A 12,003-nucleotide genomic window follows, 5' to 3' on the forward strand; every position below is an offset into this window, starting at 1 on the left:
TCCGAGGATCTGCGGCCCTGAGCGCTGGGGAAGTGCAGGGGTTGAGCTCTGGGTGAGCACCACTCAGTGCCTGGGTGGGGATTGTCCGTTCTTAATTCTCTGCAGGCATCAGAACTGCCTGAATTTATCCTTTTTTACCACCACCTGTCCCGTTTCAGTCCCCGTACCTTCGGCAGGCCCATGAAAGCGCTCAGGGCGGTGTCGAGGAAAGGAATCCAAGCCCCGGAGAGCAAAAGTTGTCCCTTTGCCAAGAAATGTTTTTAAATGTCCCTGGTGCAGGAAGTGTCCCAGGGGGGTATAGCTCAGTGGTAGAGCATTTGACTGCAGATCAAGAGGTCCCTGGTTCAACTCCAGGTGCCCCCTCTCTTGCTGCTTTTTCACCCTTTTTCCTCCAGAACCTCCTCACACACAGAGCACGGAGAACCTTTCTTACCCCTCTGAGCTCTTGGAAATCATTCCGTGACCTTTTGCCAAGCCCGAAATCACAGTCGGACATGTTCTCCCCTGCTCCCCTGAGTTCTGCACGTCCACACAAACGAGCTCAACTCAGCAGCTGCTGCCCGAGTTTTTCCTGTTGGAGCAATTACCCTTAATTTAAGCAGTGAATCAGGTGTATCATGCGTCTCTAGAAGTCATGAGCTGTGCTGAGCTGTTTCCTCCAGGCTGTGAGGTCCAGGTCAGTCCGGTTGGGGAGCTGGAATGGCACAGGTCATTATCTGGGTGCCCCTGGGGCTCGAACTCGTGACCCGAGGCCCCGCAGGCGGCAGCGCTGCCCCTGAGCCACGCCCCGGGCGCGGGGCTGGGGGGGGCGCGGGGGGCGGCGGGGGAAGGGTGGCTCGGGGGCAGCGCGGCGGGCTGGGGACCGCGAGGTCATGGGTTCGAACCCGCCCTGGCTCCACCGCGAAGTCACCGGTTCTAGCCGGGGGGATCGCCGGTTCTGTCCCGGGAGATCACAAGTTCCAAACGGAGAGATCACCGGTTCTGGCCTGAGAAATCGCCAGCTCTGACTCGCCCCGACACAGGAGATCCTCGTTTCTACCCCACCGCAGACTGGGAGGTCACAGGTTCTGACCCAGGCCGGGCACCACCGGAGGTAACAGAACCGCCTCGGGGCAGGTTGTGCATCACTGAACTCTGGGCCGGAGCCCTTTGGCACCGAAAGTTTGAGCCAGAGGCACGGACCGTCCCCTCCGCGCGTTACTGCAACGAGAGCAGCCGGACAGAGCTGTCCCACGGCTTTAGGTGCCTTTGGAATTACTCACTTCGCAATTTCCAGGCGTTTCTTTGGGATTGCGGCCACCAGCCTCATTTGAAACAGGCTCAGATCTTGTCTTAAATCCCTGGAAGTGGCCAAGGCCAGGCTGGACGGGGCTTGGGAGCAACCCGGCAGAATGGAAGGTGTCCCTGTCCATGGCAAGGGGTGGGAATGGATGTTTAGGTCCCTTCCCACCCAAACCATTCTGGAACGGAATGAAAACACCCCCAGGCGCGGTGCTGAAGAACCTCCCCAGCGGTTCTTTCTCTCCCTCCTCCTCCCGCACCGCTCCTCATGGGCGCCGCCATCTTCCCAGCCGCCTCCGGGGCGCGCCGGAAGTGACGCACAGAGCTGAAGCCGCGCGGAAACACAAGTGGTGGCGCGGGGTGGTGACGCATTTCCTGTCCCGGTAGCAGCGGGAGACGCGTTCGCCCGGCGGCCGCGATGGGGGGGGGAGACCTGGTGAGGGGGAAGCGGGACCGAGAGAGGGAATGAGGGGAACCGGGGCGGCTGGGAGGGGGCAGGGGAGGCTCAGGGGAAGCGGGAGGGGAATAAAAGGGGCTGGGGGAGCTGAGGGGAACCGGGGGATGAGAGGGGACTGAGGGGCCCTGAGGGGGCTGAGTGGAACAGGGAGGGGGATCAAAGGGGTCGGGTGGTCTGGGGGTGCTCCGGGGGGGTGAGAGGGGGCTGGCGAGCCTGAGGGGGGTTGGGGGAGTGACGGGGAGGGAGAGGGGCCGGAGGGGAAGTGGGGAGGTGAGAGGGGTCGCGGGTGTCTGAGGGGAGCTCGGTGCGCGCTGAGAGGGGCCGGGAGGGGTTAACGGGGTCTGAGGGGAGACCGAGAGGGGTCGGGAGGGCTGAGAGGGGGAGGTGGAGGGGCCGAGAGGGGTCTCAGCGGGGGAGGGACTCTGAGGAGGGGTCGTGGGGGGCTGAGGGGGCACTGAGAGGGCTCGGGCGGTGCTGAGGGGGCTGCAGGGGAGGGATGTGCGGCTCCCCGTTCTCCGGGACTGGCTCCCGGTGTGGGCGGGCTGGGCCCTGCCCCGGGCCCTCGGTGGCGATCCCGGTGGCGATCCCGGTGCCGGTCCCGGTGATGATCCCGGTGCCGGTCCCGGTGATGATCCCGGTGCCGATCCCGGTGCCGATCCCGGTGGTGATCCCGGTGCCGATCCCGGTGCTGATCCCGGTGGCGATCCCGCTGATGATCCCGGTGCCGATCCCCTCTCCCCGCAGAACCTGAAGAAGAGCTGGCACCCGCAGACGCTGCGCAATGTGGAGAAGGTGTGGAAGGCGGAGCAGAAGCACGAGGCCGAGAGGAGGAAGATCGAGGAGCTGCAGCGGGAGCTGCAGGAGGAGCGGGCGCGGGAGGAGATGCAGCGCTACGCCGAGGACATGGGCACCGTGCGGTGAGCCGGGGCCAGCACCGGGGGGGACAGCACCGGGGAGAGCAGTGGGGAGAGCACCGGGGAGAGCACCGGGGAGAGCACATGGGGCAGCACCGGGGAGAGCACCGGGGAGAGCAGAGGGGACAGCCCAGGGACAGCACCGGGGAGAGCAGAGGGGACAGCCCAGGGGACAGCACAAGGGCCAGCAGCGGGGACAGCCCCAGGGACAGGCAGCCCCAGCCCTGCTCTGGGGCTGTCACTGCCTGGGGTGCTGCTGCCTCGTGCCCCTGGGGGAGCCGTGGGCTCAGTGGCTCTGCAGCTCAGGGAATGGGGTTGGGGTGGAAGGGACCTCAAAGCCCAGCCAGTGCCAACCCTGCCATGGGCAGGGACACCACCCACTTCCCCAGAGTGCTCCAGCTTGGCCTTGGACACTGCCTGGGATGCAGGGGCAGCCAGAGCTTCTCTGGGAAATCCAGAGAATTTTTTCCCACTGTCCCACCTAACCCTGCCCTCTGTCAAAGCCGTTCCCCCTTGTCCTGGCACTCCATCCCTCTCCAGCTTTCCTGTAGCCCCTTCAGGCACTGAAAGGCCCCAGTCAGGTCACTCCAAAGCTTCCCCACGCTGAACAATCCCAACTCTCCCAGCAGAGGAGCCCCATCCCTCTGATCCCATTTTTTGGCCAACTCTGGCCTCACCCCAACAGCTCCAACACCGAAACATTCCCGCTCCCCTCCCCGAGCCTCCAAACAAAGCTCCAGAGTGCCAGGACGAGCGCCAGGTTTTGTTTGGCACAGGAAGAGGGAGGAGAAGCTGGAGTGGATGTACCAGGGCCCCGGGGGGATGGTGAACAGGGAGGAATACCTGCTGGGGCGCCCTGTGGACAAGTTCATCCTGGACAAGGTGGAGGACAAGGAGGCCGGCTGCTCCGGCGGCACCGGGCTGCTGCCCGGCTCCATCTTTGCCAGATCCGGCGCCAACTCCGTGCTGGACATGGCCAACAAAATCCGGGAGGATCCGCTCTTCATGATCAGGTGGGCTGGGGGCACGGGGGGCACGGGGCTGGGCTGGGGAGGGGGCACTGGAAGGTGTCCTGTAGCTGCTTCTGGGGGGTGTAATTTATAGGCAGCTGCGGATTTATGGATCTGTGCATTTGCATTTATGGATCTGTGTATTTACATTTATAGATGTGTGCATTTATATTTATATATCTGTGTGTTTACACTTATAGATGTGTGCATTTATGTTCATATATCTGTGTGTTTACATTTATAGATGTGTGCATTTATATTTATATATCTGTGTGTTTACATTTATAGATGTGCACTTTTACGTTTATATACGTGTATATTTACACTTACATATCTGTATATTTACACTTATATGTGTGTGCATTTATATTTATATATCTGTGTATTTACATTTATAGATGTGCACTTTTACACTTACATATCTGTATATTTACACTTATGTGTATATTTAAATTTATAGATCTGTACATTTACAGTTATATATGTGCACATTTACGTTTTTATATGTGCACTTTTTCATTTTTATATGTGCACTTCTACATTTTTATATGTGCACTTTTACATTTATATATCTGTACATTTACATTTATGTATCTGTATATTTACATTTCTATATGTATATGTTTACTTTTATATATGTGCACTTTTACATTTATGTATGTGTATATTTACATTTATATACCCCTATATTTACATTTATATATGTGCACTTTTACATTTATATACCCCTATATTTACAGTTATATATATATGTACTTTTACATTTATATATCTGTACATTTACATTTATATATACATGCAGTTGAATTTACATTATATACAGTTAAATTTATTTATCTCTACATTTAAATTTGTGTCTATACAGTTAAATTTATACATCTATACATTTGCATTTATATATCTGTACTTTTACATTTATATATACATGCAGTTAAATTTACTTGTCTATACATTTAAATTTGTGTGTCTGTACAGTTAAATTTATATATCTGTACATTTACATTTATATATACATACAGTTCAGTTTATATGTCTATACACTTGAATTTCTTTATCTCTACATTTAAATTTGTATGCTTAGACAGTTAAATTTATATGCCTCTACAGTTAAATTTATCTATCTCTATTATTTATATATACTACATATATATAATATATGTATATTTTATATATATATAGTTTATATGTATTATATAGACATTTAAGTTTATAGGTCTATACATTTCAATTTATGTGTCTGTATATTTAAATTTGCATGTCTATATATTTAAATTTGTATGTCTATAAATTTAAGTTTGTATATCTGTACGTTTAAATTTACATATATACATTTATATTTATATATACAATTAACTTTATATGTATACACATTTATATTTATATATACAATTAACTTTATATATATATACATTTATATTTATATATACAATTAACTTTATATGTATACACATTTATATTTATATATACAATCAAGTTTATATATATACATTTGTATTTTTATATATACACATTTAAACTTATATATACACATTTAAACTTATATATACACATTTAAACTTATATATACACATTTAGATTTTTATATACACATTTAGATTTTTATATACACAATTAAATTTTTACATATACACGTTTAAATTTATGTATCTATACATTTAAATTTATATGCCTATTTAAATTTAAATGTAGGCATCTCTACATTGAAATTTATGTACCTAGAAAATGAAATTTAGGTATCTCTACACTGAAATTTGGGTATCTCTACATAAATACCTTCGTGTTTTTATAAAGATATTTACTTATAAAGATGTTTTTTCCAGGTCTTTAACTGATACATTTGATAAAGAGCTTAAAATGGATAAAAACCTCTATAAAAACCTATAAATTTTACAAATCTCTGCATTTTATAGAGATACTTCTCTTGTAAACAGAGTAAAGACTTTTTTACACCTTTAATTTTACAGGTAAAAGTCTGTAAAACTTTATAAATACCTGTGTATTTTTATAAAGATTTTTACTTATAAAGATGTTTTTTCCAGGTCTTTAAACGATATATTTGATAAAGAGTTTAAAATTGATAAAAATCTCTATAAAAACCTATAAATTTTACAATATCTCTGCATTTTATAAAGAGATTTCTCTTGTAAACAGAGTAAAAACTATTTTTTTTCACCTTTAAATTTATGAACTTCATACATTTCTTCAGGATTCGGAATGTGTCTGCTCTCAGTGCTAAATCCATTTATTTCTCATTGATTTATACTTTTATTAATGCCTTTACATGCTTGTCAGGATGTTTCTCTTACAAACAGTGTGGAGGCATTTTTAAAGGGTTTTCCAATTGCTAAATTTGATGTTTATGGAGTTTTTATAAAGGTCTGGCTGTACATTTCCATAAATACCTTCACGTTTTTATAAAGGCATTTCTCTTGTAAACAATGCAAAAACCTTCTTTAAACATCCTTAAAATGACAAATGTCTCTAAATTTTTCTGCCTTTGCACTTTTGCAAAGATATTTCTGAGTGTCATGAAGTCATGAAGACTTTTTTTACATCTTTATACATTTTATAAACGTCTTTCAGCTTAGAAATGTTTGGGAATTTTTAGAAATGGCTTTACATTTTTATATGGATTTTTTTTTTTGCATTTGATAAAGATATTTATTTACATTTAAAAAATGTTTATTTACATTTTTATATGGATATTTATTCACATTTTATAAAGATATTTATTTACATTTTTTAAAAGTACTTATTTACATTTTATAAAGATATTTATTTACACTTTATAAAGGTAGTTATGTACACTTTATGAAGATATTTATTTACACTTTATGAAGATATTTATTTACACTTTATGAAGATATTTATTTACACTTTTTAAAGGTATTTGTTTGCACTTTATAAAGTTATTTATTCACATTTTACAAAAATATTTATTTACATTTCTATCAAGATATTTGCATTTTATGAAGATATTTATTTGCATTTTATGAAGATATTTATTTGCATTTTATGAAGATATTTATTTGCATTTTATGAAGATATTTGTTTACACTTTATGAAGATATTTATTTACACTTTACGAAGATATTTATTTACACTTTACAAAGATATTTATTTACACTTTACAAAGATATTTATTCACATTTTATAAAAATACTTATTTACATTTCTATCAAGATATTTACACTTTATAAAGATATTTATTTACACTTTATAAAGATATTTATTTACACTTTATGAAGATATTTATTTCGATTTTATAAAAATATTTATATTTTTAATGGATATTTATTTACACTTCTATCAAGATATTTATATGCATTTTATCAAGATATTTATTTACATTTCTATCAAGATATTTATTTACATTTTTATGAGGATATTTATCTTTGAAACAAATCCTCCTTGTGCTCATCTTAAAAGGAGCACGAAAGGCCACTTGTCCCTGGTTTGCTAAATTTTGCTAAATTCCCACCATTTCTCTTTTTTCCTGCTTTCTGTGTTTTTGGAGCCTGCACTTGATGCTTTCTCCCCATGAAAATGCCTTGGTTGGAGCTGTTTCAAAGGACTGAGTTATTCCTTTTTTTTTTTTTCCCTGCTTTAGGAAGAGGGAGGAGGAGAAGAAAAGAGAAGTTTTGAACAATCCGGTGAAAATGAAGAAAATCAAAGCATTGGTAGGTGTGTGCCAGGGGGGAGGAGCAGAAATCCCAATTTTTATGAGCTGAGCTCTTTTTGCTGCCTTCAACTCCTCAAATTTGGGAGGAAAATCTCCTTAAACGGCTCAGCTTTGCTCCCAGGAGCTTTTCCACAGGGAATTCTGTGGTTTTCCCTGGGATTCTGAATGGGGGATGATACTGAGGGAATTCTTTTTTCCACAGGGAATTCTGTGGTTTTCCCTGGGATTCTGAATGGGGGATGATACTGAGGGAATTCCTTTTGCTCTGCAGCTGCAGAACAGTTTGGATAAAAAGGAGAAGAGGAAGAAGAAGGAGAAGAAGAAGAAGCACAAGAAGCATCGACGGCGCAGCTCCAGCAGCGACAGCTCCAGCACTGAGGAGGAGAGGAGCAGAAATAAGTGAGTTTAAAAGTTCTACAGCCAAACCACCTCCTTTTGGGGTTGGTTTTCAGCTTCTGAGGCTTGCCTTTCTAATTAAATGCTTAATTAGGTGTTTGTGTGCTGTTGCTTTGTTGGTTTTGCATCGTTGTTGTGTCGTAAAAATACTGGAATGGTGAAAAATGGATGTGTTCTTGGGATTCACCTGCTTCAAAAGGGATTGGGGTTCTTTTTAGGGCTCAGAAGAGGGTGGACAATTCCTCCTGGAAGCCTGCTCCTTCCAAAATCCCAGGATATGGCTTGCAGGTACGTGTGTATCACACCCTCAGTGCCCTGAGGTGGGGAAAACCAGGAGTTTTGGGAAGAGGATTATGAGTGGGACACGATTTAATACATTTGAGATTCAATTTTGGAGCCATCTAAGCCTTGAAATTAAAATTATTCACACCTTGGTGGGACTTCAGCTCGGAATTCGGGGTAAGGTTTGTTTAGATGCTCTTCATTATCCATGGAATTGTGGAATGAGTTGGAAGGAACGTTAAAGCCCATCCAGGGACACCTCCCACAGTCCCAGGCTGCTCCCAGCCCTGTCCCTGCCTCAGACACTTCCCAGGGATCCAGGAGCAGCCCCAGCTTCTCTGGGAAATCCATCCCAGGGAGGAATTCCTTCCCTCAGCCGTGACCCAAACCCAAACCTCGTCCTCTCTGCCCTGTGTGAGCTCTGCTCCCACCCTTCTGTTCTCAGCAGCTCCCTCTGAATTCCAGGTGAGAGATTCCGAGCAGAGCCACCGCTCCCGGAGCTCCCCCGGCCACGACCGGGCCCCCCACAAGCACCGGGAGCGCTCCCGGAGCCCATCCCGCTCTCCCCAGAGACATTCCAGCAAGAGGAATTCCGAGAGGGGCTCAGGATCTCCTTCCAAGCACAGCAAACAGTGAGTGGGGCTCACCTGGGTGTGGGAAACCACAGGAATTCCCTGGAATCCAATCCCTGTTATCCCATCTCCCACTGTCCTGCCCTGGGTGTAAAGGCAGGAGCTGCTCCAGGAGGGGAAAATCCCCCTTTTTACTGGGGACACTCTCTCCAGTCACACCCTGGAGGTGGCTGGGCTTTATTTGGGCTCCCAGTTCTCTTCAGGCTGATTCAATTATCTTTCTTAAGTACAGATAAAAGAATAAAAGCTGCAATTCGTTGTTTGCTGATGCAATCATTAAAAAGTGAATTCAGAGTTTATTCAGAGTTGACACTTTATCGTGCCATAAATCCAGTCTCTCCTGATGGGAGAGAATTTGCTGAAAGTCCTTGCAAGGAGTTTAAAAGATAAAGTGAGACGTCTTCTGTAGTTTCAATGCTTCCAGAGAGTTGTTTATAAAGTCTTATCAGAGGAACTGAGCCACCAGCATGACCCAGGTACAGCATGGAAGGAGGAAAAGTAGGAGTGAGAGCGAGAGAGACTAATTATCAAGATCTACACAGCCTTTTAAAGACATTTTAACCAATAGTTACTAAAAACATACATTATTTTGACTTTCTTACCAATTATTCAGTAACACGGGCAGGAACTGTGGAATTTTCTATCCAATCAATCCAAACTACTTTTACTGCAAAATATGGAGTGGTAGAAGAAGGAGGTCTAGAGAACAGCAACACTCCTCCATTTTGATATTTTTTACTCTTATCTATTTACTATAAAGAGAAGCCCAAAACCTCTAAATTTTTCACCCTGTGACAATCTCACACAGTAGTCTATCACCTAATTCACACCACTGCATTTTCTAGTTGTTGTCTGACTGTTGGTAATTTTTTCCAAGGTCTAAAGCTATACCAGTGTTGTCCAGGGGGCTAAAACCCCTTAAAAACAGGCTGAGAAATATTCTTGGCACTCTGGGTTCCTACAAGAGTCAGTAGGATTTGTTTTCAAAGTGGCCAGGTAACGACCCTGCAGCTGTGGGGAGACAACCTCGGCCTGAGAATGTATTCAAAAACCCCAGGGGAAGTTTAGAAACGGGATAAAGTGTGGGTTTTGGTGCTAATGAAGGGTGTTTTGGGGTTGCAGACACAGCAGTTGGTCGGAGAAGGGCAGAGCCAGGAGCCCTTCCCCCAAAAGGAGCTACCGGCGCCAGCACCCCCCGGGCTACACCAGGTCAGTGGGGCCCTGTCCTTGGGGAGGGACACCTGGGAGGCACCTGGGAACCCCATTTTCCTCTGGTGACTGGAGTGGGGCAGGTGGAACATCCAGAAAATCACACAGAGGGGTCCCCAAGGGCTCCCTTTGGTGCTGCTGGGCTTGGTTGGCACCTTGGGGACACCTTCCCAAACCCATCCGTGTGGTGCTGGTTCTCCTGCAGGGCAGGAATGGGAATTCTTTGCCTCGTGGAGTGTTAATGAGGAGGTTCTATTCCACTGGCATCAGGAATAAAGGATCCTGACAGCAACACTTTGGAGATCAATTAAATCAGAGGGAGAAAAGAGGTTTTTGCTGGGATGTGGGGGAGGTGGGATATTTAAAAATGTCCTTACAAGCTTTGCTGATTGGCTGCCAAAACCAAAACTCTGTTAAATCCCCCTAAATTGGGGCGTTTTGAATCATCTTTGCTCGATGTAAACCTTTTCCAACCTTAACAATTCCACGATCCTGAGGAGCGGAAGGTGAGGGGAGCGGGGCCCAGCGTGCTGCTGATTCACAGCAGTGGTGTTTGCCACCCAAACAGAAAGATCTCTCCAGAGGAACTGGAGCGAAAACGGCAGGAAATGATGGAAAACGCCAAGTGGAGGGAAGAGGAGAGAGCAAACAACCTCAGGAAGCACCGGAAGGAGGAGGAGCTGGAGCGGGAGCTGGAGAAACTCGACACCAGAGATGGGAAATTCTTCCAGTGAGTCTTTTACCACCTCCTCATCCGAAGGGAATCCAGGCCAGAGCTTCTGAGGGATGGCCTCAGTGTCTGGGATGGTTCAGATCATGGAATGAGATCCATCTCCCCTGTGTCCTACAGAACTGGTGACGTCTGCTATGCCCAAATTTGCTTCTTAACCCAAAGATTGGTGATTCCCAATTGGGAGTCAGACTCGAGCTGGGCATTGGTGACGTTTTGCCACCCTGGGAGTGTTTTATAGAAATGGTGTGGGTTTAGGAGCTTGTAGCAGTTTGAGGCCTGCAAGTCCCTGTGAGGCTGTGGGACTGAAAGTTGTGTTTGACAATGAAACCCTTTCTGAGCACAGGTGGCAACTTAATCCTTTGTGCTCGTGGCAGGCAAAGCCCTGAAGCTGCCCAGAGCTGGGATCACAAAATCACAGCTTTGTGGAATGATTTGGTTTGGAAGGGACCTTAAATCCCATCCATTCCCATTCCCTGCCTTTGTCCCACTGTCCCAGGCTGCTCCCAGCCCCAATGTCCAGCCTGGCCTTGGGCATTGCCAGGGATCCAGGGGCAGCCACAGCTGCTCTGGGAAATCCATTCCTCCTTCCCAATATCCAGTCTGGAATCTAAACCTGCTCTCCTTCAGTCTCAGAGTTCTGATTTCTCTCTCTGGTTCCGTTCCCTGCAGCCGTTTGAAGCTGGAGAGTGCCTCCACCTCCACCCTGGAGGATCGGGTGAAGCGCAACATCCACTCCCTGCAGAGGACTCCTGCTGCCTTGGAAAAAAACTTTATGCAGAGGTGAAACTTGTCCTGCCTCTGCCCCAGGGCAGGAGTTCCGTGGACACTCGTTCCCAAAGGTGAGAGCTCTCCAGGAACACTTCCCAGCTCCCGGAGAGGCGCCGGATCCCTGAGCTGAGCCCTGGGAGCCTTCAGGACTTGGGGCTTTGGGGCCTTTGCTGGAGGCCTCGTGAGCCTTTGGGTTCCATTTTTAGCGTGTTGCCAGAAGTTCTCCTTCGCTCCCCACCCTGACTGGTACCACTTTTGTACATTTCTTACCAAATCGTGCCGGCTGGTCCCTGCTTTCACATACCAGAGCTGAAGACCTATTTTTGTTAATCCTTAAAATCCAGAGCAGAACCTCTCCACACGTGAGGGAATTCCGTGGGATTTGGTAGAACCACATGAGCCCTGTTGCACACTGCCACCGTTGGCATCCACACCTCACTCTGTGGTGGTGGCCAGGCCGGCTGTGGCTGGCCTTTGGTGGCTCACAGATTTCACTGATCTTTGACCCAAAAGAAGCCGTTTCTGAGGGGGGGGGGGGGGAAAGGAAATGAGCAGAGCGCGTAGCTGACAGCAAATATTTCTCTGGGATTTTGTAATGTAAGTAATGTGTATATGTACAGCAGTGTAGATTTATTTTGC

The 12,003-nt window shown here is 46.3% G+C and overlaps 1 protein-coding gene across 1 annotated transcript; it reads left to right on the forward strand.

The window, feature by feature from the left end:
- The first annotated feature begins 1,652 nt into the window (after positions 1–1,652).
- CWC25 (CWC25 spliceosome associated protein homolog) lies at positions 1,653–11,898 on the forward strand. The gene is made up of 10 exons (XM_082297162.1): positions 1,653–1,717; positions 2,483–2,655; positions 3,429–3,665; positions 7,273–7,342; positions 7,616–7,743; positions 7,959–8,028; positions 8,488–8,654; positions 9,777–9,863; positions 10,432–10,593; positions 11,266–11,898. Exons 1-10 carry the CDS (start codon positions 1,700–1,702, stop codon positions 11,378–11,380), a joined length of 1,227 nt encoding a protein of 408 aa, XP_082153288.1. The 5' UTR covers positions 1,653–1,699; the 3' UTR covers positions 11,381–11,898.
- Positions 11,899–12,003: the final 105 nt, after the last annotated feature.

This window comes from Coloeus monedula, assembly GCF_965178545.1.
Source record: "Coloeus monedula genome assembly, chromosome: 26".
NCBI lineage: Eukaryota > Metazoa > Chordata > Aves > Passeriformes > Corvidae > Coloeus > Coloeus monedula.